At 44.0% G+C, this 26,633-nt stretch overlaps 1 protein-coding gene across 1 annotated transcript in view; it reads left to right on the top strand.

Moving 5' to 3' along the window:
• The window catches only part of Kiaa1210 (KIAA1210 ortholog), a 54,034-nt gene that overhangs the window by 5,949 nt on the left and 21,452 nt on the right, over window positions 1-26,633 (top strand). The window contains exons 3-6 of the mRNA XM_059251423.1: window positions 7,424-7,577; window positions 11,255-11,381; window positions 11,679-11,804; window positions 19,118-19,273. Coding sequence (XP_059107406.1) covers window positions 7,424-7,577; window positions 11,255-11,381; window positions 11,679-11,804; window positions 19,118-19,273 — 563 coding nt within the window. The remainder of the gene's footprint in view (window positions 1-7,423; window positions 7,578-11,254; window positions 11,382-11,678; window positions 11,805-19,117; window positions 19,274-26,633) is intronic.

Below are 26,633 nucleotides of genomic sequence, written 5' to 3'. Positions count from 1 at the left end.
GGGAAGGGGTGTTGAGGAAGGGAGGAGCCCACAGAGCACAGCAGCCATGATGACGGCGGGGAAGGGGTGTTGAGGAAGGGAGGAGCCCACAGAGCACAGCAGCCATGATGACGGCGGGGAAGGGGTGTTGAGGAAGGGAGGAGCCCACAGAGCACAGCAGCCATGATGGGGGCGGGGAAGGGGTGTTGAGGAAGGGAGGAGACAACAGAGCACAGCAGCCGTGATGGCGGCGGGGAAGGGGTGTTGAGGAAGGGAGGAGCCCACAGAGCACAGCAGCCATGATGACGGCGGGGAAGGGGTGTTGAGGAAGGGAGGAGACAACAGAGCACAGCAACCATGATGACGGCGGGGAAGGGGTGTTGAGGAAGGGAGGAAACCACAGAGCACAGCAGCCATGATGGCAGCCGCGGGGAAGGGGTGTTGAGGAAGGGAGGAGCCCACAGAGCACAGCAACCGTGATGGCGGCGGGGAAGGGGTGTTGAGGAAGGGAGGAGCCCACAGAGCACAGCAGCCATGATGACGGCGGGGAAGGGGTGTTGAGGAAGGGAGGAGACAACAGAGCACAGCAGCCATGATGGGGGCGGGGAAGGGGTGTTGACGAAGGGAGGAGCCCACAGAGCACAGCAGCCATGATGACGGCGGGGAAGGGGTGTTGAGGAAGGGAGGAGCCCACAGAGCACAGCAGCCATGATGGGGGCAGGGAAGGGGTGTTGAGGAAGGGAGGAGACAACAGAGCACAGCAGCCATGATGGGGGCGGGGAAGGGGTGTTGAGGAAGGGAGGAGCCCACAGAGCACAGCAGCCATGATGGGGGCGGGGAAGGGGTGTTGAGGAAGGGAGGAGCCCACAGAGCACAGCAGCCATGATGACGGCGGGGAAGGGGTGTTGAGGAAGGGAGGAGACAACAGAGCACAGCAGCCATGATGGGGGCGGGGAAGGGGTGTTGACGAAGGGAGGAGCCCACAGAGCACAGCAGCCATGATGACGGGGAAGGGGTGTTGAGGAAGGGAGGAGCCCACAGAGCACAGCAACCGTGATGATGGCGGGGAAGGGGTGTTGAGGAAGGGAGGAGACAACAGAGCACAGCAACCATGATGAAGGCGGGGAAGGGGTGTTGAGGAAGGGAGGAGACAACAGAGCACAGCAACCGTGATGACGGCGGGGAAGGGGTGTTGAGGAAGGGAGGAGCCCACAGAACAGGCAACCATGATGGCGGCGGGGACAATGGGATGCGGAGATGATATGGGAGGAGAATCAACAAGAAAACGTTATGTGAAAATGCCACAAGGAAACCTAATACTTTGTATGCTAATAATTAAAAATATTAAATTAAAAATAAAATAAATCCCATTTGCAAACCTTCTTCAAATATGTATTCATTAGCTAAATTGTGGTGCCATCTATGAGTGATAGAAGAACCTGAGAGGAATTCATAGAAACCGAGAGATAATTCACCAACACTGATTCTATAAATAATGTGTTTAAACACTGAGTTTAAAATAATGGGTTTCATTGTGAAGTTACATATGTATGTAACTATGTACTGAATATACTGAAGTTATATATGTATGAAGTTAATATATGTATGTGACTCAGTTTTAATATGGTCACCCCATTACCATTTCTCTTCCAAAGTATATTCAAAAGTGGAACTATGAGACACAAAGTGAAAATTGACTTTAAAGACAGAACCAAATGTAATACCTGATTGGGTTGTTTTTTCATTGGTTTGCTGAGTTTTCTTCAGTCATGTATGGCTTAAAAGACTATCTAGGAAGCCCGAGAGTAGAACCTCCAGAGAGTTATTAGGCACTGCAGAATATTCAAGACATGGATGTGAATGAATGAATGGATGGATGAACGAATGAATGAGTGAAATGTCTCCTCACCAAAGCAGACCCAACTAAGCCATCAGCTGACTGAGCCAGATGCCTACAGAAGAGTGCAGCAGTGCGGTAATCTTGATGAAGGCTGGCTAGAGGGAAATGCTGTGGGTTTGTTCTCTAGAATTTTCAAAAGATCACATTTAAAAAAAATGGCCATTTGGTGATGGAAGGGAGGTAAAGGTTGTCATTTTATATTATGCATTTTAAAGCTAAATTTAATTCAGATGGAATGGACTGCCCATGTGCATGATGGATAAGCAAACAGAGGAAGAAGTAGAAACAATTTCTTCACTGTATTTAGTTGTGATTTCTTCTGCAGGTGGTGGGGAGCAGCCTTTAAAGGGCTGTTTCTTAGCACGTGACACGTTCATTCAGGTTTTTGTTGAGTAATGATTTTGAAAGTTGCTTGCTGTTTGGAAATTGGTTTGGACACAGAAATCAATGGCTGTGTTCAAGAAAGCCAGATAGCTGTCAGCTGTCAGCTGTCAGCGCTGTTCTCTGACTTGTAACAGCGACACCTTGTGGACACACAAGTTATAGGCCTGCAGGGTGTAAAGTTTTTACCCCTACCTGCCTAACTACCCTTTGTATTTTCAGTGGCTTTTGAAAACCAGCATTTTGTGGCTCATCTGCTGGCAATTTAAAAGCAACCCTTACAAAAAGAAACCCTGAAAAGGCATATTTATATACTCATATCTGGCAAACATCTTTGATTGTATTAGGATTTCACAAATGTGTCTAGCAACTGGTTACTGTCTAAGGTGGTGCCCTGCTTCCATGCCATGGCTCAGGATCACTGAGCATCCAACACACTATGTTTACCAATTTGGTCTTTTTGTGTTGCCCCAAATCCCTGTTAGCAAAGCTATGCAAACCCCATACTCACAGCAGTTAGCCCCCAAAGGTACAATGGAAGCATTCCTTGTCCTGTAGTGCCTCTAGTGGAAAGAGATATGCATCATTTAAAGTATTTTGAATCCTTCTGGGAAAGTAAGTTGTTCCTTCCCTTCAAAGAACGCAAAATGGGTGAGAAAAACCGAATCTGTGCATATTGAAATGCTAGCACACGAGTCATCCTGTTAATTTAGGAGGATAAAATGTGTGTGAGTGTGATTTTGTCTACTCAGGACATGATTATGTTTGGCAAGTTTGGTTTTACAGCCTTGTCAGTTTTTTTACTCAGCCATTCCATGTTTGCTGGTTGTGTTACAAATGGAGCTACCAGCTGTTGATGCGTCTACCTTGTCTTTGCTGGTTTGTAAGAAGTGGGTTTGCAACTCCAAAATATCTAGCTTTGCTTTCCTGGCACCCATTCTGGGATTTTTGAAGCAAAGTGTGGGGTGTGGGGGGGTGTAGGCCCTATATTTCTAAGCATGGTGAATGTTTATAAGGTCAATCCTGTTCTTCTTGTTTCAAAAGCAGATGGTAGTGCTTGCACTGGCTGAAATGTGGCAGGTTCTTTCCTGCTTAGCCCAACTCTTCTCTAACGGCCTGCATTAGTGATTGGTGTGTTGGAGCTGGCTCAGACTGGCTCAGACTTGCTCAAACTGGCTCAAGCCGGTTTCAGAAACTGATTCAAAATGGCCACGGTAGGAGTGTTTCCACCTCACCAATAGGTGAAGAGTGTTGTAAACGGAGGCTTTTCTCTGTCCCACCCCACATCCAAATAATCACTCAGAGGCTTGTATTAATTATAAATGTTTGGCCAATGGCTCAGGCTTATTGCTAAATAGCTCTTACATTTAAATTAACCCATTTCTATTAATCTATGCATGGCCATGTGGCCCATGGCCTACAGGTCCTTTGGCATCTTGTTCCTTGGGCATCTGGTTAGCATCTCCTCCGACTCCACCCTTCTTCTCCCTGTATCTCCGTTTGGCTTTCCTGCCCAGCCTTATTCTGCCTGGCTATAGGCTAAATTAGCTTTTATTATCAACCAATGAGAGCAAGATATATTCAGAGCATACAGAAGGGTCCTTCCACAGAAGAGTGCACACCAGGGCATTTCCCCACAAGGGGCTAACTGTGAAGCTTTTCTGGCACAAAACTGCAATTATGACTGTAGCAATTAGAACTGCACCTGTAAACCTTAGTTCTGTACTCCCAGCACTCAGGGGCAGGAAGATTAAGGGTTTGAAGCTAGCCTCATCTATGAAGTGAGACCCTGTTTTTTAACTCCACAATCACCTGCATACCAGTATTCTTGGTGTCAAGGCAAGTGGATCAACAGTTTGAGGCCAGCCTAGGCTACATATCAAAACCCTTAAAAAAAACCTCACAGTTTCACAGATTTACAAAGTTAAAAGATTAAAAGATTGATGGTGCTGGCCTAGAATACCAGCACTTGGAGGTGGAGGCAGGATGATGAAGAGTTTGGGGCTACCTTCATCCACATAGTGAGACCCTGTTTTTTTCCCCTCACAACTTTGATTTAAGAAATTAGACACTTAAAAAAGAACACCTGGCCTGGGTGGTGGCACAGGCCAGCAATTCCAGCACTCAGTGTGTGGAGACAGGAAGATTGTGAGTTCCAGGCCAACCTGGGCTACGGTGTGAGACCTTGGTTTTTAAACTCCCAAATTTTTTAAACTCCCAAACTCCAATTTTTAATTTAAACATTAAAAGACTAAAAGAGGGGGTTGGGGATTTAGCCCAGTGGTAGAGCGCTTGCCTAGCAAGCGCAAGGCCCAGGGTTCGATCCTCAGCTCAAAAAAAAAAAAAAAAAAGACTAAAAGAGAAAGTCTAGGCTGCAGTGGAGGCCTATATCAACTAGGGTGTAGCCAAGCCTGGGGTGGTAGCAAAGTCCTACAATTCCAAACTCCAGGTGTGGAGGGATAAAGATGAGTTTTTTAACCACCCCAGATTCCTAGACTAAAGAAATGAAAAGAGGGGCTGGAGAGATAGCTCAGAGGTTAAGAGCACTGGCTGTTCTTCCAGAGGTCCTGAGTTCAATTCCCAGCAACCACATGGTGGCTCACAACCATCTGTAATGAGATCTGGCACCCTCTTCTGGCTCACAACCATCTGCAATGAGATCTGGCGCCCTCTTCTGGAGTGCAGGCATACATGCAGGCAGAGCACTGTATACATAATAAATAAATAAGTCTTGGGGAAAAAAAATGAAAAGAGTAAAAGATAAGGCCTGAGCTGGTACTACAGCTTGCTGTACTGGCACTCTGGGTGTGGAGGTAAGAGAATCCCAAATGAGAGGGCAGCCTGAGCTGTAGTGCAAATTCTAATTGGTCTTAATAATAAAAACCTGGAGTCAGATATGGGGTAAACGCTGAAAGATCAGAGAAGCAAAGGAACCAGCCACTAGAAAGACCTCTTACCTCTACTGAATCCTCAGACCAACAGAGGCTGAGCTCCTGTCTCCTCCCACCTTAGATTCCTGTCTCCACCTCCCTAGTGCTGGGATTAAAGGCATGAGCCTCCACTGCCTGGCTCTGTTTCTCTTTTAGACTGGATCAATCTTGTGTAGACCAAGGTGGTCTTGAACTCCTGATCCTCCTGCTTCCTCCTCCCAAGTGCTGGGATTAAAGGTGTGTGCCACCACTGTCTGGCCTGTATGGTTAACTAGTGGCTGCCTCCACACTCTGATCTCCAGGCAAGCTTTTTGTTAGAGCACAAACAAAATATCACCACAAGACCCTGTTGTTTTAATCCCCACACTTTCCTAGACTTAAGCATTTAAAAGGTTAAAAGAGATGGTCAAGCCTGGTGTGGTGGCATAGGCCTCCAATACCAGCCGTAAGTGTGTGGAAACCAAAGGATGGAATTTAAGGACACTTCTCATTTACACAGAGAGGCCTTTTTAGAAAAGAAACACACACAATGCCCTAGATTTAAGAAATTAAAAGATTAAAAGTGAAGGTCAAGCCTTGGTAGGTGGCATAGGCCTTTAATAAAATCACTTGAGGTGTGGAGGCAGGAGGATCAAGAGTGTGTAGCCTGCTTAGGCTACATATTGGGACCTTTAAAAAAACCTCACAATTTCATATATTAAAAAAATAGAACAGTAAAAGAGAAGGCAATGCCTGGATTGGGGACAGCAGGATCAAGTGTGTGAGGCTGGCCTCTAACACATAGTGAGGCCCCATTTTTCCAACCCCCTCAATTTTATAGATTGAAGAAATTTCAAAGTTTGAAAGAGAAGTCAATGCCTAGGTGGCGTTACAGGCCTGTAATACCAATACTTGGGGTGTGGAGTCAGGAGAATTGAAAGTCTGAGTTCTGTTTTTTCACCCCTAGAATACCCTACATTTACAACATTAAAACGTTAAAAGACAAAGTCAGGCCTGGGTGGTGAAGAGACAGGAGGATTGAGAGTTTTTGGCCAGCTTGAGCTATGGGGTTTTGTTTGTTTGTTTGCTTTTTGTTTTGGGGTTTTTTTGCTGTTGTTTTGTTTTGTTTTTATCTCCCACACTTTATGAGACTTAAGAAATTAAAATACAAGGCCAAACCCAGGGTGCCCCGGCCAGCAGTGTATCAACGGGGGCGACCCACCTGTGGGAGAGAATGAGAGGGATGGGGAAGACACGAGAGAAGACAGCAAGACAGTGTTCTGATCAAGCTGCAAATTTTATTCTCCTCAGCAAGGCTTATATAGCATGGGAGGGGGAGGGAAGGAGGGAAGGGGTGCAGTACGTGCCGTATGTGCAGGTGAAGGGGGACGTGCAGGTGAAGGACTACGTGCAAGTTGTGCAAGTTGTGAGGCTGCTAGGTGGTAAGGTCACTGGTCAGGGCCCATTGTTCTGTTGCTATGCTACCTGACCTGCTTGACCTGTTCTTTATCTTTGGGGGCATCTGGTTTAGGGTAGGGGCTTGTTCTCTGGCCTAGCTTGTACCTTCCATGGTCCATGTTTGGTCTCTGACACCAGGGTGGTAGCGAAAGGTTGTACCAGCCCTCTGGCTGCTCAGGTAGGAGGAACCCAAGTTTGAGGCCATCCTGCGCTACGGAATAAGACCTTGTGGTTTTTTTTAAACCCCACAATTTCCTAGATTTGCAAAATTAAAAGAATACAGATAAGGCCATATTTGGGGGTGAGTATCACAGGCCTGTAATATCAGCACTAGGGAGGTTGAGGCAGGAAGATCATGATTTCAAGGCCAGCTGGTCTCTCTCTCTCTCTCTCTCTCTCTCTCTCTCTCTCGATATATATAGATATAGATATAGATATATAGATATCCTGGGCCTTCTCTTCAACAACAACAAAAGATGAAGGCCAAAAAATAAAATGCAGTCATTGAAGTCATTGAAATTGACAAGCAAATGAGTACTTTATGAGTTTGGCCTAAATTGAGGTAGCCTTAATACCCCAAACTGTGACCTGGGTTGTTCCTTTCCACAACAATCCAGACACTTGCTTACTGAATTTCTAAGGGTGTCACAAACAAATAAGTGGTACAGTGGGGGCCAGAGGCAAAATCTGCAAGGCCCCTGAGATCACAGCTCTCTTCCTGTCACTACAGCTCTGTCTGTCTGCTACCTTCACTTCCTCTCCTGCACTCCGCCTCACATCCATTTCTCACTTCCAGCAAAGAAGAAATCCAAGTTTAAAGCCTTTAGGAACTTTTTTGGCAAGAAAAAGAAGAAAGAGCCAGAAGGTGTCCCAGAAGGGAAAGAGCAAAAGCCAAGGTTTTCCAGCGGCAGTCTCAAGTCAGTGGCAGAAGTCCAAATGATGGAGCCCAAGTAAGCCCGGGGGTGGGGGGTGGGGGGTGGGGGTGGGGGGGGCGGGGCTGGAGCTGCATCGAGAACAGGCACGAGCCCTACTGCTCACGAGGAGCTCGTGGCCCGTTTCATAAAGTCAGGACGGCCCATGTCATGCAGAGTTTTGGTCTTTGGGCCTGGTTTGCTTACCTCATCCCTAGGCTGCAGATCTGGAAAATGGAGTCTAGATCTCTAAGGAATCAAATCTCAGGAAAAGGAACATTTTTAGCATAGGTGAGCTTAAGCATAACATCTTTTGTTGCTTTAAAGCACACAAACAAGCTAGCAAGTTCAATCCATCTTTCATTTCCCCTCGGGACACTGGGTGGTCACAGGTATATGGGGAAGGCTGTTTCTCAGCCACTCACTCAGGCCCATTCACACTTCTATATGTGGTGTTCCAATTTAAACATCATCTTTCTCTTTCCTCGGGATATCCTGCCTGTGCCTGCAGCTGTCCCTAGGCCAATCGGATCTCCCTCTATGGAAGACTTCGGTCAATTCTCATGACATTAAACTGCAGACATTTAGAGTACACCATTGCTCCTAGCCACTCTCTGAGGCTCTGCCGTGCTAAGATTCTCCCAATACTCCCCTCCCCTAAACACTTCCCATATCATTATGACATTAAAGTATCTATGGTTCTTTAATGAGTGTACCCACGAGGAGGACTTTCAGATAGCTTTGCCAAGGGGAAGGGTGTTGGACAAAAGGGCTTATTTCATACCTTACAAGCAATGCCATTGTAGAACATTGTCTCAGAGTTCAAAGTAAGACTAGAAGAAGCCTGTCTACACAACAGAGGGGTAGGGGATGGAGAGACTATCTGGTTTACCCTGCATTGTTTCTGCAAATTGGTAATGGCTATTTCTACAAAAAATGGTAGCTTCTCACTCCAAAATAGTCTCTTTACTCTGCTGTATTTGCCAATGTCTTAGAGTTTCTATTGCTGTGAAGAGAGACCATGACCACGCCAACTCTTATAAAGGAAAACATTTAATTGGGGCTGGCTTACAGTTTCAGAGATTTAGTCCATTATCATCATGGTGGGACATGGCAGCTTGCAGGCAGACATGGTGCTGGAGAAGGAGCTGGGAGTTAATGCATCTTGACCCACAGGCAACAGCAAGTTGTCTGAGATACTGTGCTTGGCTTGAGCATATATGAGACCTCAAATCCACCTCCACAGTGACACACTTCCTTCAACAAGGCTATACCTACTCCAACAAAGCCACACCTCCTAACAGTGCCACTCCTTATGAGCTTATGGGGATCAACTACATTCAAACTACCACAGCCACACTAAGAAATGTTGAGAGAGACATAAGGGGGGTATTTTTGAAAGAAGCATAAATTAAATAAAGTGTAACTGAAGAGCCTGAAGATCACTCCTGGCCTTTGTCCCTTGCTTAATGTGCTAGGACAAAAACCTTAGAGAATGCCACTCAAGTGTTTAGAAGAGAGATCAGGGTTTTCAGCCATGTAAACAATCAGTCAGCCATAAAACTTACAGCCAGTTGGGTGTGGTAGCACAAGTTGCAATGCCAGTACTCCGGAGGCAGAGGCAGGGTGATCTTTACGAGTTTGAGGCCAGGTTGATCTACATAGCAAGTTCCAGGCTATCCAAGGTTACATGGTAAGATCCTGTCTCATGCAACAAACAAATAAAAAAATAGACATTTTAACACAGTACAACTCTAAGATATACTGGTTTGATATTTCCACGTTGAAGCACAATAGTATGAAAATATTGTCTTTCCTATAATTGAGCCATGTGTTTCCATAAATTCAGAAAACACTGTAAGTACAAGAAAAGCACTACAACTCTTATCATATACTAGTTTGGAATCTGAGCTGAGGTGTTTTAGTGTCCATTGGCACTGTGTGACATGAGGAGTGCAAAGTGCATGTGTTGTGGGTTCAGAAGCAAGGATGCAGCGAAAGCACACAACGCAACATGGATGAACATTGCCAGAAACACCCCAGATTCATCATGCAGTTGATTCCGAATTAGTTTTCAATCATTGCACATTTCCAGTTATGTAAACCCAAATGGGATTGCAGCTCACAGTTAGAAAACAAAACAAAACAGGCCTTTACAGTCACCATTCCAGCATGGATAAAGGAGGGCATTATGAGGCTCTACCCCTAGTTGAGGATCTATTGGCAGTTGATGGCTACTAGAGAGTGTCAATTTTCTTAAGAGGTGTGGCCTTTGGTAGGTTTACTGTGCCCCAATGGATGGCCCCACATGGGAAGCACTAATTAGAGACAGTGAATTTAAAAAGGGGATGGAAGAGGAGAGGGAGAAGTGGGAAGTATAGGAGGAGTTGGAGGGGGTAGGGAGAGTGAATACTATTTGGTTATTGAATCCCAAGTGGTCTGCCCTGAAAATATATGCAAATAAGCAACAGTGAATGGAATCAGCAGGCTATGCTTATATATTTATTCATATATTTATGTATATATGTAACAGTAATTAAATTAAAAGGTCCTGAATTTGAGAAGGAGGGAGGGGAATATGAGAGGGGTTAGAGGGAAGAAGCAGGGTGGGCAAAATGACGTAATTATGTTTATGTGACTTCACCCAGAATCTGATGGAAACACACACAGAGACCCACAGCCAAACATTAGGCAGAGCTCGGGGAATCCTGCAGAAGAGGGGGAGGAAGGACTGTAGGATCCAATGGCGTCAAGGGCACCTCAAGAAAACTCATAGAACCAACAAACCTGGAGTTATAGGGGCTCACACAGACTGAACCGACAAGCAGGGAGCCTGCATGGGACTGACCTAGGCCCTCTGCACATGTTACAGTTGTATTACTTGGTCTTTGTGTGAGATTCCTAACAGTGAGAGCAGGGGCTGTCTCTCACTCTGTTGCCTGCTTTCAGGACCTATTACTCCTTCCAGATTGCCTCATCCTGCTTTAATAGAAGAGGAGATGCCTACTCTCACTGCGACTGGATATCCTACAGCTGGCTGATAGCCATGGGAGGCCCCCCTTTTCTGAAGAGTCAGAGGAGGAGGAGTGGGGGAAGGTGGAGGTGAAGGGGGAGGGACTGGGAGGAGAGGAGGGAGGGGGAACTTTGGTTGGGATGTAAAAAAAAAAGTAAAAAAAAAAAAGAAGAAAAAAATCTTCAGCAAATTCTGTCACCAAAGAGGCCACCTCCAGAGAAGGCTATCCAGCTTTTATTTTGTGTGTGGATACTTAGGACTATTCCACATAAATATAATGCTGAGAGTTCTACATCTTGGCTTGCAGGCAACAGGAAGTGAACACCGGGCATAGCTTGAGCAAAGGAGACCTCAAAGCCCACACTTCCTCCAACAAGGCCGTACTACTCTAACAAGGCCATACCTCCTAATAGTGCCACTCCCTTTGGGGGCCACTTTGTTTGAAACCACAGTATGTATGTATGTATGTATGTATGTATGTATGTATGTATGCATGTATGTACTATGTGTATATACATTGCATGTGTCCATACTTTTGTTTTTGTGTTCTCACTCCACATCTCATAGACCGATTTCTGTTTCAGCACACATGCATCTCTGCCCTGCTTCCGAGCTGTCTCTGGTATCTATATCATGAACATACCTTGTTCTTTGATTCTTAATCCCTTGGACTGCTTTAAAAAGACTTTTCCTTTCCATGTAGGCCTAAGAGCAGCATGGGAGCCAAGGCCATATCCCATGATAGTGTCTTCTGTTTGGAGCCTGAGCCTGAAGCATTAGCAAGCAAACTGCACTCTTCTCCAGATTCCCAGAGAGGCAGATCACAGAAGGTAACAATGAACTTGACCTCAGTCCAACTAGACACTATTCTATCTGACCCCTCCTCAAAGGAGGGAGGAATTTGATCCCGATTGTCAGCTAATTCTACTTCACAGCAATATCTTAAACATGAAATAATACAATATGTAAATAGGTGTGTAACTATGTAATGTGGCCAACACAGTGTTGACTGCTGTTAGTGTACTTACTTGACACACTCTAAGGATACCATCATTATTTTGATAGTGGAGAGTTCACGATTTCTGTGCTAGCATACCAATCCCCAAGCTTTTCTCTCTCTCCCACAGAGATCTCTTATCTCCAGATCTCTGTCGAAAGTCACAGAAACTGATGCCCTTGGAGCTTCGAGTGGATCTGTGGGCCGCTATGAACCCAGAAGTGAACTCTGGGTCTCAGATTTCAAGATTTCCGAGGTAACACCATGGAAATGTGTGGCGCATGGGCAGCTAAGCCAGAGAGATTGTCTTAGGGTTTCTATTGCTGTGAAGAGACAGCATGACTATGGAAACTCTTATAAAGGAAAACATTTAATTGGGGCTAGCTTACAGTGTCAGAGCTTTAGTCCATTATTGTCATGGAGGACAAAAATGGCATCATGCAGGCAGACATGGTGCTGGAGAAGGAGTTGAGAGGTCTACATCTTGATCTGCAGGCAGCAGCAGGACAGACTGTGTGCCACACTGGGCCTGGCTTGAGCATATCAGACCTCAAAGCCTGCCCCCATAGTGACACACTTCCTCCAACAAGGCCACATATACTCCAACAAGGCCATACCTCCTAGTACTGCCACTCTCTATGTGCCTATGAGGGCCATTTTCATTCAAACCACCACATTCTACTCCCTGGCCCCCATACACTCGTGGCCTTGTCATAGTCCAACTTCAAAAGTCCCTGTAGTCTATTGCAGTATCAGCACTGTTTAAAAGTCCAAAGTTCAAAGTCTCTGCTGAGACTCATGCAATCTATTAACTATAATCCCTTATAAAATCAAAATGAAAAAGCAGATCGCATACTTCCAATGTATAATGGCACAGGGCATACAGTTTCAAAACATAGGCAATGAAACATAAATGAGTAAATACTGGACCAAAGCAAGACCAAAAACCAGTTGGGCAAACTTCAAACTCTGCATCTCCATGTCTGATGTCCAAGTGCTCTTCAGATCTGCAACTCCTTTCAGCTTTGTTGACTACAACACACTTCTTTCTCTTGGGCTGTCTCTACTCCCTGTTAGCAGCTCTGCTTGGCAGGTATCCCATGGCTCTGGCATCTCCAACATCTTGAGGTCTCCAAGGCAATCCAGGTTTCACCTTCATAGCTTCACACAATGGCCTCTCTAGGCCTCTATGCAGGGATACCCTGCCACACACCTGGCCTCAGCAGCTTTCTTTAGTTGTGGAGGGAGATTCCATAACCCCTTTCTTCTATTCTTGACCCTAAAGCCAGAACAATGTGGCTGAAGCTGCCAAGTTATGCTACTTTGGGGCTGGAACATGGCACCATTGTTCAAATACATTTTTACCAGCTTTCTGTTTTCAATGGTTTCCTTCACAGCCTAAGCTTGGCTGTCCTGGAAGTAGTTCTGTGACCAGGCTGGCCTCAGACTCAGAGATCTGCCAGCCTCTTTCTTCCCAGTGCTGTGATTAAAGGTATTACCCCTATATCTGGCTCTAAACTTTTCTTTAATTCCTTTTCACAAATTGGAAGCTTAGCTGGGTGGGGACTTCCTCTGAGGTCACCAGTTCCTTTATTCCACTCAGCATCAGGCTTTTATTTAATCTCTTTACAATTCTGGTGCCTCTTTTCTCCTCCAACTGTACATTTTGTATTTTTCCTTGTCCAGCTTGCTTATTTTCAATATAGATCTGCATAAGACTGGCCACTAATAACTATGCAACACAGTCAGTGCTAGGTTGTTTGAAAATGTCCTGTGCCAAAGCTATTAATCCATAATTCTTTTTTTTGTTTTTGTTTTTGTTTTTGTTTTTCGAGACAGGGTTTCTCTGCGTAGCTTTGCGCCTTTCCTGGATCTCACTCTGTAGCCCAAGCCTCAAACTCACAGAGATCTGCCTGCCTCTGCCTCCCAAGTGCTGGGATTAAAGGTGTGCACCACCGCCCGGCCCATAATTCTTTAATTTAGCCTCAGGCAGATTTTTTTTTTTGTACAAGGCCAGAAAACAGCCACATTCTTCACTAAAATATCATAAGAATGATCTCTAGGCAACATACTAATATTCTTCTCCTCTGAAACTTCTTGAGCCAGGCCCCACAGTTCAAATCACCCTCAGCACCACTGTCTTTCATGCTCCCACTAATATGGCCCATTAAAGCCCACTTAAAGCGTTCAGATACTTTTTAAATCCAAAGTCTCAAAGCTCACATTCCTCCAAATAAAAACATTGTCAGGCCTATCACAACAACACCCCAGTTCTTGGTACCAACTTCTGTCTTAGGGTTTCTGTTCTGTGAAGAGACACCATGATCAGGACAACTCTTACAAGGGAAAACATTTTATTGGGGCTGGCTTACAGTTCAGAAGTTTAGTCCATTGTCAGCATGGTGGCATGCAGGCAAATAAGGCACTAGAGAGGGAATTGAGAGTTCAACATCTGGATTGACAGGCAGCAGGAAGAGAGAGTGATACTGGGCCTGTCTTGAGCATCTGAAACCTCAAAGTCTATCCCCAATGACATACTTCCTCCAATAAAGCCATACTTCCTCCAACAAGGCTATACCTATTCCAACAAGGCCCACCTTCTAATAGTGCTACTCCACATGAGCCTTTGGAGGCCATTTTCAATCAAATCACTATATAGATCTATGCTTGAATTCTTGCCCTGAAACTTAATGGCTGTGGCTGTAGGACCACAGCCTTCCTCTGAGCCTTCCTTTCCTCATCTACATTGTACAATATTAATAGCCCCCTCAAAAATTTGCTTATGGGGATTGAGTGAAGACTCTGAAAGGTTAAAGAAGTCATTCAAGGGACTAGAGAGATGTCTCAGTGGTTAAAAGCACTGAATACTCTTCTGTCTGTACCCTGAAGCACTGCCCCTAGTAGGCAGAAGGTAACTGCTAGGTACCGGCCCACCACCCGGGGCGTGGCCGAGACAGGGACCCCTTAAGACTTGGGATGAGATATACTCACTCTCTCTTGGCTACCTCATGATCTTGGATGCTGGATGCTGGATGCTGGTGCTGTGTATCAAGGCAGAGTTCTCTGGAAAACCACGTTGGACCGAGCCCCTCACACCCTGGGGGGTAGGTACCTAGCAGTTACCTGCTGCCTACTAGGGGTGGTGCTTTGGGGCACAGACAACCATCCCTACACAGAGGACCCAAGTTTGATTTCCAGCACCCCATGATAGCTTGCAATTATCTATAACTCCAGTTTCAGGGGATCCAATACCTTCCTCTGGCCTCCATGGGCATCTGGGACAGGGTGCACATGCAGGCAAAATGCTCACATACATAAAATGAACGTAAATACAACTAATAAATATTTTTAAGAGAAATGATTCAGGACCACCCAGCTAGTACATTGTTGACTTAGAAATGTGTTCATGTGTGTTAACCTCAAAATCCATGCGCTTCCTATACCCCACTTCCTAAGATTCTCTAATTCTTCATATCTGCCCAGATATGGCAGCTCTCTTATGGTCCCAACAAAATGTATCATTTACATAGGACAGCCCCTTACCTCCAGCTAATTCTAAACTTGTAAGATACATCCATTCTTCAGCCAGACACTTCTAGAACTCTGATCCAGAAGTGCTCTTCATGGAGCTGGTGTAAATACCTGGGCACCAGTTTTTTAGCAGCTTGTCTCTCATTTACTGGTGGGTTTCTGCCTGAGCACCCCTGTGAAACTGGGGAAGCCGCCCAAGGAGACCATTCCCCACTGGAAGCTGTTCTGTTTTGTTTTCGCTTGATTTTGTATTTGGCAAAAAATAAGTTGAGTTTATTTCTGACACATCTGTTTGAGGTTTCAGGTGACTGACTCTGGTTTCTGAAGTGTGTGCAAATACTTCTGGGTGCATTAATCTTGAAGGGTAGGGAAGACAGCACTGAGGGATTCAGAGGAAGGCATAGCTCTGTGGTGGCGGTCCCTGGTGCCACTGGACTGTTGCTTTCTTGTAGCACATTAGGGAAAGCATATTCTCCTGTACTTTCCAATACTCAGCCTGAAATAGCAACAGCAGCTTTTGCATGCCCATAGTTACACCCTCTACCCCCCATGGCCATTCCAAGTGTCATGGATTGTTTCTTATATTTGGAATGAAGCAGCCTAGTTCCTAGTCTCTGTACTTTTTCCCTCTTCTCTTAGTCCCCGCAACAGAGAAACTTTTGTAGTAGAGTTTCAGACATTAACTGTACAGACATTCAGTCAAAAACAAGAGCTACTTTTTGAGAGGATTGCAAGGAAGTATTCTAGGGGCTTTATTTCTCATGATGAAGGGGATGGGAAAAACCACAAGAGTTCAAAGGCAAATTTTCTTAAACGACCAGTGTGGGCCTACATCTCATACACTGATTGGGCATGCCTACCTCCTCCTGTGAAACATGCCCAGGGACAGCAGAGGGCGCTGCATTAGTTTTTTGGTTTTTTTTTTTGTTTTTTTTTTGTTTTTCTATTGCTGTGATAAAGGCAATGACCAAAAGCAACTTGGGGAGGAAAGGGTTTATTTCATCTTACACTTCCAGGTGAACAATCCATCACTGAAGCAAGTCAGGACAGGAACTCAAGGCAGGAACACGGGGGCAGAAACATGGGTGCAGGAACGTGGTGCAGGAACATGGGGGCAGGAACATGGGGGCAGGAACTGAAGCAGAGGACACGGAGGAACATTGGTTACCGGCTAGCTCCTCATGACTTGCTCAGCCTGCTTTCTTATACCACTCAGGACCACCTGCCCAAGGATGGCAACACCCACAATGGGCTGGGCCCTCCTCTATCAAGTAGTGATTAAGAAAATTTCCCATAGAGTTGTCTAGATGCAATCTGATGAAGCATTTTCTCAATTGAGATTTCTTTTTCCAGATAACTCTGACTTGTGTCAAGTTGGTGGGTGGCGGGGGGGAAGCTAACCAGGATAGGTGATAATATGTCGTAAATGACCATTTTAACCTCTGGATAGAAAACTCCCTTCAAGTGCCAAGATGACAGCACTACATGAAGGTTAATTGATGGCAAGGGTCCCAGGCACCAGCCAAGGTGGCTGGCACTTTCCTGTAATAAAAGCATTTATGGTGCTGAGGCAGGAGGACCTTAAGTTCAAGACTTGTTTCTTCTCCATAGTGAATTCCAGATTCCCCTGTTTTGAGGCCTTGTCTCAAAACACCAAACACACATACATACACAAAACCAAATGAATCAAGGCTCCTTACGTTCAGTGTTCCATAGATCCTGGTGGAAGTATAGAATTGTCCAGTGCCTGCATCCCTTGAAGAGTTTGGGTTCATTTTTAAATAAAAAAAACTATGTGTGTGTGGGGTGGGGGTATGTGCACATGAGTGCAGGTTCCCACAGAGGTCAGAGGTGTTGAGTTCCTCTGGAACTGGAGTTACAGGCTATTGTGAGCTGCCTGATGTGGATCCTCTGCGAGAATAGTACATGCTCCTAATCACTGAGCAATCCCTCCAGCCCCAGGGCAAGGTTCTTAGTGGATCATAAATGACCTTCGTAGCATCTAAACATTGTGAGGGAGGAAATCCAGGTCTTCACTTGTGTCTGAAATGCTAAGATGGAACCAATTTTATTCCTTTCCAGACCTTCACCTGATGCCCTCTCTGATGTGTTGGGAACACTTTTCTTACCATTCTCAGGACCATTCTTCAGTTCTTCGTAAGGGAGCAATAGACCATTGGCTCTGATTGTTGCCTATCTGCTTCCTAATCATGGCCTTCAGCATGGCACCTCCATCCCAGGCACTTACTACACACGAGGAAACAAGAGTGGTTAAGGACACAAGCTATCAATTTGGCAAGCTATTTCAAATACTTGCCTTGCAACTGATAGAATTATGAGCAGTTACATCATCTCTCAAATCTCATTTTCTCCATATAGATAATGGAGATCATTACTAGTAAACATTTGTGAGAACAGTGCTATTTAAATGAGATACATCTGTGGAGATTTCTCACTGCCTGGCATTTTATAATCCATTAGTGAAAGGTATTTGTCATTGTTTGTAATAATTATCATTAGACTTGGGCTTAGGGATGGTTGATTGTAGCAATAGTTGATTCAGGCTCAGTCCCTAAGTTCCCAGTAGAGACTGGTAGCAATAAGGGAGCGCTAGAAATCCTGGCCAGGAGTTATCCAGGAGCAAAATCTTGGCAAACTTCCACTGTGTCCATTTTTCTTTGGCTAGTGTCTGGAGGCTCTATGTCTTGAGCTATGCAGAACCTTAGACAGAAGCAAGCAATGTTAGCTCTAGAGAAGAAATAACCACATTTCATGAATTATTGTAGGCCCAGTTCATAGGATTGGGCATGGCAAACTGTAGATGGTACAGTCTTGCTGAGCACGAATCTCTAGATTTTTCTTCAACATTCCCAGAAAAATCAACCTTAATAATATAAAGACAAGAAATGAATATTGTCAAGATCTGGCCCAGACAATTCTTGGAGCAAAAAGACTAGAGATTGTAGTGTGGAAGCCAATCTCAGATCACAATCTCAAGATTTCGCTTCTGTAAGCACCAGGCTCCAAAGGCATAGCCAAAATTCAAAGAAAGATCGAAATGAAACAAGATTTCTAGATAGAATCCAGAATGGGCTAAAACCAAGACTCTGGCTTTAATCAAATAAGAAATTAGGAGTTTCTGACTTTGTTTGGGGATTGGCAAAACTGTGCAGAAACCCAGAGGCAAAACCAAGACTGTTGGCCTTTGATTTAAGTAGGTATTAGACACAAAGGCAAGGAGGCAGGAGATTACTTCCTGAGCCTATTTTTCAGTTGTTATTTTATGTATATACATATACATACATATGTAAAGGCATACATACATACATACAAGCACATTCATATGTATATATGTGTGTGTGTGTGTGTGTGTGTATATATATATATATATTCCCTGATGAATTAGCATTCAAATATATGAGCCTGTGGGGGCCATTCTTTAAACTACCACACAGCACTTTCAGCTTAGACATTGATCTATGAAGGCTTCATGGGCGTTGTACACACACACACACACACACACACACACACACACACACACACACACACATATTCAACGTGTGTGTGCACACATTCAAGGCACATTTGTAGAAGTTAGAGAACAAACTTACAACCTCAGGTGTTTATTCAACCTCCTTTGTTTCAGACAGGGTCTCTTTGCTGTTTTTCTATTGTATACATCAGGCTATCTGGCCTGCAACTTTCCAGAGAGTCTCCTGTCTCTGACTCCCATCTTGCCATCGAGCCAGTGGCATTACAGATGCTTCTACTACCCACCCTAATTTTACATGAGTTCTGGGGATTTGAACTCAGATCCTCATCTTTGCATGGCAGGCACTTTCACCTACTGAGCCATCTCCCAGACCTTATTAGCATTTTTTTCATTTTACATAATGCTAGATTTCATTATGACTTTTTATATATGTCATTTTTTTCTTTTTTGGCTTGTCAGTCTTTCACCAGTTAAGGAACAAAAGAACACCAGTAGCCTGGGAGAAACACCCAAGTTTGAACCTTTTCCATTCTCCCTTTTAACAGATCCCACCTCTGCGCTTACGGAAACTCAGTATCAGCCCGAATGTTGTCCGATCCCAGAAAGTCTCTAGGGACATCAGAACAGCCTTTTCCGGTGACAAGACACTCAAGAGCTGCAAAAACAACTCTTCATCACACCATTCACCAACACCAAGGAAGGTGACTATTAGTTCTACTCTCGGGGATTGGTTCGAGGGTGGCCGCCCATCAAAGACATCATTTTTTGTTCTATTTTCTCTTGCCAAGCCCAACTCCAGGGACAGACCAGAGTGGTACTTTGTTTGGAAAAGAAATTGCCACTCTTGGCTTTTGCATAATGGTTTACATTTTCCATTTAGTTTTACAAACCAGATAATCACCAGTTTAACTCATAAACAATGAAAGACATGGTTTCTGAAATACACAATAGTTTATGATACGTTCAGTTATTTTATGAAAACTGAAATAGAGCTTTTTTAACAAAAGAAAACACTGTACACTTTTATTTTATTAAGAAGTCTTTTATTCATTTTGCATACCAACCACAAAAAAGTCAGAGGTTAGGTAACGTAATATTATTTCCTAACTGTCTACGTCAATAAAAGGCATTAACAATTGGCAAATTAGTAGATTGTACTCATGCTGATAGCTCCATTTATCTTAATTGGTTGTTGTGAACTTACATGGATTTAGAATTTGGAGCCATTAGTACTGGGAACTAAAAGTAAACAGAAACATATTTTATACCAAAGATAACTGTTGGAACAAAACTATCTTGTTGTGAAGAATTCTGTAAAGGCATCTGGGGTTAGAGCCCAGTGACATTGTACTTGCTTAGCATTTGCATGAAGCAAAGCAGCCTTTGGTTAGAGCAAAGTTAAAGCACAGACTGATATAAGGGGATGGGAATCATTCATTTATGGAATTGGGTTATGACTATTTTCTGCAGAGCACCACTAAATCAGATGGATTGGAATGGGCAGTCTGAGTTGGTGGGAAGATTGAATTAGATACCATTTTTTATTGTGGGAAAATGTGGTTAACATACAATTAATCATGAAAACTATTTTTAGAGTACAGTTCAATGGGATTGCATACACCCACCATCACTATCTAGGTCCAGAGCTTGGTTGATTCTCCTAAATGGAAACCCAGTACCTGTGAAGCCGTGACTCCTCTTTCCTATCTTCTGTCAAACTGACAACATTAATTCAGTTTCTCTGTCTTTATTTTCCTATTTGATATAAATGGAATGAATAATATGAGGACTTTATAGATAGCTTCTTTCATTTAGCATATTGGTTTTGAAGTTCACCCATGTTGCAGCATGTATCAGAGCCTCATTCCTGTTCATGGCTGAGTAACTGTCCTTTGTAGGTATCACACTCTGTTTAGTCATTCATCCTTTGATGCATATTCATGCCTCAAAAACAGAACAGCCCCTCAGATCGAACTGAGCTGAGTTAGGTTAATATAAGGCGGAAGTTGAGTCTTTGGGATTACAGTGTAATTGCTAATCATCCCCAGACATTAGTGTCTGTGCTCTTTCTGCCATGATTCCAGATTTATTACTTTACTACGGTGAATCCAGGGGGCATTCAGTTGGCAGCACGCAGTTCTAAGGAAGTGACTTTTATTGGCATCCCAAAGACAAACTGGCCTGGGTAGATGATTCTTTAAGCAGATATGTGGCTCAGTTTACCCATTCTGGCCCCTAACTCTTTTTTTAAATATTTATTTTTATTTTATTTTATTTTTCTTTATTAAGAAATTTTCTACTCACTCCTCATGCTATCCACAGACCCCTCCTCCTTCCTCCTCCCACCCTCCAGCCCTCTTTCCCAAGCCACCCCACATCCCCACATCCCCCAAATCGAGTTCTCCCATGGGGAGTCAGCAAAGCCCAGCTAACTGAGCCCAGGCAGGTCCAAGCCCTTTCCCACTACACCAAAGCTGTGCAAGATGTCACACCACAGGCACCAGATTCCAGAAGCCTGCCCATAGACCAGGGACAGATCCCGATCCCCCTGCCTGGGTGCCTCCCAAACAGTCCAAGCCAAACAACCATCTTCCGTGTCCAGATGGCCCCGAACTCTTATCCCCAAATGCTTCCCCACAAAGGCAGTTCCCATTGTCTTCTCACCGAACAACAAGAAGGAAACTAAGCAGAATAGAAAACATCCAGATAGATCAGAGTAAGCAATGACTACATCTCTACATTTGGGGAGCAATTTGCTGGCTTTTTCTTCTCTCAGCTGCTTCCCTCTACTGGCAGAAGGGGGAAATGCATGCCATCAATTACTGCCCTAGGTGCTCAGGCTTGCTTTCTCAGAGTCCCCTGGTTTGAAATTGGGAGGCTTACTTAAGCAGTTGCCACTACAGTCTCTTCTTCCACAAGTCCTTAGGTGGAGAGTGGGATTCCTGGTATGTTTCAGTTTCAGTCTGCAAAGTATGTGGCTTTCTCCTAGATAACTCTCCCTCCTGCTGATTTAGACCTCTAACCTAGTACAGGGCCCCCACTTCTTTACATTAGGCAAGAAAGGCAGTGAGCACGAGCAGGTATCTCTGCACATCACATATGACATGTGACTCTGTGTCTGATCTCAGTGTTTGTCATGCAGAGGAATCCAAATATCCCATAGTAGATAGTTGGACTGAGCAGGGTGTAATTCACCTCACACTTTAACCAGGGGATCTCCTTGCCTAATGCTTCCCAGCACCCCATCATCCCCATAACTTTGGTCATCTTTAGCCACAAGGCAGTGGTAGAACTCTTTTTTCAGTATTGTGTTTAAGAAGAAAAATAACTGTATGGGAAAGAAGTTGTGCACACATGACCAAGTAAATCTTCTCCCTTGTGAACAGGGTGACACAGGTTAAAGTCACAGCTGATTAAATACCCCACCTTAGTCCCATCGAAGGGTAAATGTTTCTGTGTTAACATGTGTTAGGTTAGGTTCTTTGCAGTTCTTCCATTATGTTGGCTAATGGAGTTCATTTAGATCAGCGCATAGCTGCTTCTTTCGATCACAATTCTTGTGTTAGTTTTGGTGGCTTTCTTCATAATTAATTCACTCTTCATGTTTATAAGTAAGTCTCTGAAACTCAGAGCATTCTTTGTTAAATTCATATGATAAATCAGAGGGGAGTGGAATAACATCTTCCAGTTATTATGTGGAAATTGGCGGTGTACAGAGCACTTGGTTTTCTCTCTAAGATTTTAAGATAGAAAAGGAAAGACACTAGCTGCCCATTTTAGGTGAAACAAGTGACTCAGAGAGGTGAAAGAATTTGGACAAGGCCACAGAGCTGATCAGAGATAAAGCTGAAACTTGAACCCGGGATCCCTACCCATGGTCCATAGCACTTTTCACTGAGCCATGTGACTTTTAGCAGTCCTATAAATTCGAATGGTCGATCAATGTGTGACAGTTGCAATGACATTGTTTATTAGCTAATACAACAGGGAAGCTGGCACCTACCTCACTGCCACCATGTTAAATGTGGGCTGCCCTATAGGAGGTGTTTGTTTCCTGTGGGAAAGGCATTGTGTTAAACACTTCTCATGTGTCATCTTAGTTGATCTTTGCAACAGCACAGCAATGTCTCTATTATTGACTGAGACTTAAAGAGGTTAAGAAACTTGAGTCAGGAAATGGTATGGCCAGAACCTCAAATTAAGTGCTATTTAATTTCACACAGGAGGAAACCCAGGGCCTCGTGTTCACAGAGCACATGCTTTACCCCGTGTGCACTCAGCCTCCATGCTGCATGTTCTTATTTTTAAGTGATTAAATGAAAAAGAAATTGAAGTGATTGTGCTAGGAGGGAGGATGCAGGCTACATCTGCACATCCACCTCCTAGAATGTTGAAGTTGGAAAGTGCTGGCCTCAGCAGTTTTTATGTACCGAGGATTTGAGCGAATCAGTAGCTGAGTGGGCACCATCAGGAATGGGGACAGACACTTCTTTAGCACATCCAGGGAATAAACAACAATGACAGCAACAACAAAAACCTACTGGTAACAAGAACTCTTACAACCTGTGCCAGCATCTCTTAGCATGAACACCTTTTACTGGGAACAGTTTTTCCATCAAGATCTGTGCTTCCTCTGGAGACATTACTAAGGCAGTGTACTTTACAGCCTTGGTTCACACAGACCCAGGCTCCATAGCACCTCAGTGTCAGACCCTCCTGGACAGCTACAGAATATATTTGCCACAAAGTGCCAACCTTCCCCAAAATATTTGATGAAACCTGGGCCTAATAGTCCCTAGGTTTCCAATTTTTAAAGGTTGGCTCTCACCATATAGTCAGCCTAGGCTGGCCATGCACTCCAAAAACTGCTGCAGCCTCTCAGTTGCTAGGCTTACAGACTGTGCCAAAGCACATGACTACTATTCTTACTTAACACAAGAGAGGACTTTTCTCTGTCCTGAAAAGCCAACCCATACTGTTCTCTATCTGTTAATCCCAAAGATGGGAAGAGAAAGACCATTGACTCGAATAACCATGGCCAAATTAGTTAAAGCAAGTTTTTGTATTCATGTACATGAGCTGCTTTCCCATAAGGCAAGGTGCAAGAGGTCAGCATTGGACGTGAGGAAGACTAGGGGTTTTTTTTTACAGCTGAGAGGTAGGGGTTACAGGAGTAGAATATAAGCATAACAAGTTAGTCCTAACAACCACTTGAAACAAAGACATGATTGCAAGGTGGGCATAACAAGGTAGTCATAACAACAGGTAATCATAGGTGGTCACATGACCTTTTGAAACAAAGGCAGGGTTGCACGATGGTCATAAACAATTCTTTGAAACAAAGTCATAATTGCCATTCCTGGAACAGACAGTACAGAACCATTGGTAGTTAAGGTTACAGGTGGGGCATAATCCAACCCTTGAGAAACAGAGGTTTAATTATAAACAGGAATGAACCCAGTGTGTCTTTTCTATAAAATGGCTTTTAAGCCTACTATGGAGGCAGGCTGGTTCTTCATATCCCTTCACCAGTATCTTATAAACTACAAAGAAAGAGAGGGAAGCCTAACACAGAGAGAAAAAGATGCAATCGTTAAAAGGATGACCTAAGGGTGCATTATTGACCGAGCTGCTTCCTGCTAGGTCTAAATACTTGATAGGAGGGAAAATAGAACTGAAATGTGTTTTAATTTTTCAAAGCACCTCCATTAACCTAGCTAATAGCAAGAGTGTCTAGTCCAATCCCTACCAACCAGTACTGAAAGATCCCTTTGCTTTGCCCAAATCCCCAATCAGCTTTCTTTCCCAGGACAGATGTCCATATATTCAATCCTCTCTTACACACAGAAGAGGGGAAAACACCTCCATCTTCCTTAACACTGTGCACATGGTTACAGATAGTGTGAGCTTGTCTGAGTTCAGATGGAGGAGCTGGGAAAAGAGAACTAGAGAAAGGAGTCCCATTCCCTTTACTCACTTTTCCTTTCAGAGTCCTGCCAGAAGGGCATTTGATTTGCTCTTCCTAGGTAACTCATACTATCTTATGATTGACTCCCTTGGTAACTGTTCTAGGGAGATACTAAACAATATGGCTGAGGGAAGAGATGAGGCATAAGAAGGAACCAGAAGAAATCCATAGATTCCTCTAAGACAATTAATGGGATTATTTATGAACTCCATGTGCTTTCATTTGAAAATGTGCTAGATCAGTCGTCAGTTCTTATTCTCTACTCTGGCCCTAAAATACCTAAAATAACAATCTGAAAGTCTGCCAAGCCATTCCCAGGCCCTTCTCCTGATATTCTTATGCTCCAGCTCTGTTTTATTTTGCTTTGAATACTAGGGATTGAACTCAGGGCCTTTCACATGCTGAACACATGCTCTACCACTGAACCACACCCCCAGTTACAGTCAGGTCTCACTTCTGGATGATTTTAATATGGCGGTCCCTGAATCTTAAGTTAAGAAATACTGTTCAGAGCTCTAGAGTACATACAGTTTGTTTAACCCCTGGCGAGTTATAGGAAATATGTAAATCCAAAGATACTCCATTTCCACACAACTTACTGTGAGCCTACAAAAGAGCCTCTGGGAGCTAGTTTGAACCGTATGTCTGAGTGCAAGGCCCCATAGGTGATTTTTCTGTGTAGTTTTTAGTTCAGATTGGAGGATAGATGTAGGTCAGTGCTTGGGTCAATGAGAGTTGAATTGGTACAAGAAGACTAACAGTTGCGGTTAAGTTTGATGGCTTCTTGGCTGTGATTATGATGGGAATGAATTAACTACCTCTTCTACACACCCAATCTGGAAATTGACAGGTTCTTGTTTAGCCTGATCTTTCTGTGTTACTGTAGAATAGTTGTCACTGGAGCAAAAAATGCTATTATGTAGTGTTCATACTGCAAGGTTTGAGAGGTCAATCAAATTAAAATTGCTCTGTATTTTTTGCCATTTTGGCATCTTATGTTGGCTTTTATACAAAGCAAGTTGCATGGTATCCTTTTAGGGTTTCCACATCTAGATCTCTTTCGTTTAACTGGAAATAGTGAGGTCTTAGATAGAATGACTAAAATGACACAGGAAACACAGGAGCTTGCTTGGCCAACATTTAGACCAGCAAATCTGGTAGAAGCTTTTAACACAATTAATTCACCAGTTAAAATCATTGCTAATCAACAACTATGCACTAACACACACATATAAAGTGTGTATAAAGAGTATACTCCGTCTAAAGAGGCAAAGCAAGGAAAGGGTAGGCACATTCAGTTGGCACATTTCTGGTCTTGTAATCACAAGGACTTGAGTTTGACCCCCAGAATTCACTTTAAAAAAGACAAAAGAAAAAGCCAGGTATGGTGGCATTTACTTCTAATCTTAGCACTGAAGAGGTGGAGTCGGGTGGATCCCTGAAGCTTGCCAGCTACCCAAAATAGCCTACATCGTGAATTCTAGGCCAATGAGAGACCCTTTCTCAAAGGGAAAAGGCAGCTAGCACCCGAGCAGCAACATCTGAACTTGTCCTCTGGCCTCTGTGTGCATGCTTGTGCACACAGATGCACAGGACAAACAGACAAACTGAAAACATGAAATTTCTTCTTTATGGAGCTCAAACTGTAATGAAAAATATGGACAATGAAAGAGATTATGAAAGAAAACATACATAAGACAGTGATGAAAGTGTTGGGGGTAAACGATGCAAGAAAGAGGTGGAACTGGGGAGATGGTTCAGTGGGTAAAGTGCTTGCTGTACAGGCATGAGAACCTGAACTCAGAGCCTATGGAAAAACCAGTTGTGGCAAGCACATATATCTGTAACCTTAGTGCCAGGGGGAGGGAGCAAAGACAGATGGATCCCAGGGCCTCACCAGCCAGTCTAGCCAAAATGGCAAGTTCTAAGTTCATTGAGAGACCTTGTCTCAAGAAATAAGGTGGAGTGTAGTTTTTTTTTTTCTCGTTGGGGGCCTGCCACCCAGCTCCCAAATAAACACACAGAGACTTATTCTTACTTATGAATGCCTGTCCTTAGCTTGGCTTGTTTCTTGCCAACTTTTCTTAACTTTA

This window comes from Peromyscus eremicus, chromosome X, assembly GCF_949786415.1.
Source record: "Peromyscus eremicus chromosome X, PerEre_H2_v1, whole genome shotgun sequence".
Taxonomy (NCBI): domain Eukaryota; kingdom Metazoa; phylum Chordata; class Mammalia; order Rodentia; family Cricetidae; genus Peromyscus; species Peromyscus eremicus.
Note: the sequence above shows the minus strand (reverse complement) of the source record. Positions and strands in the feature narration are given on the sequence as shown.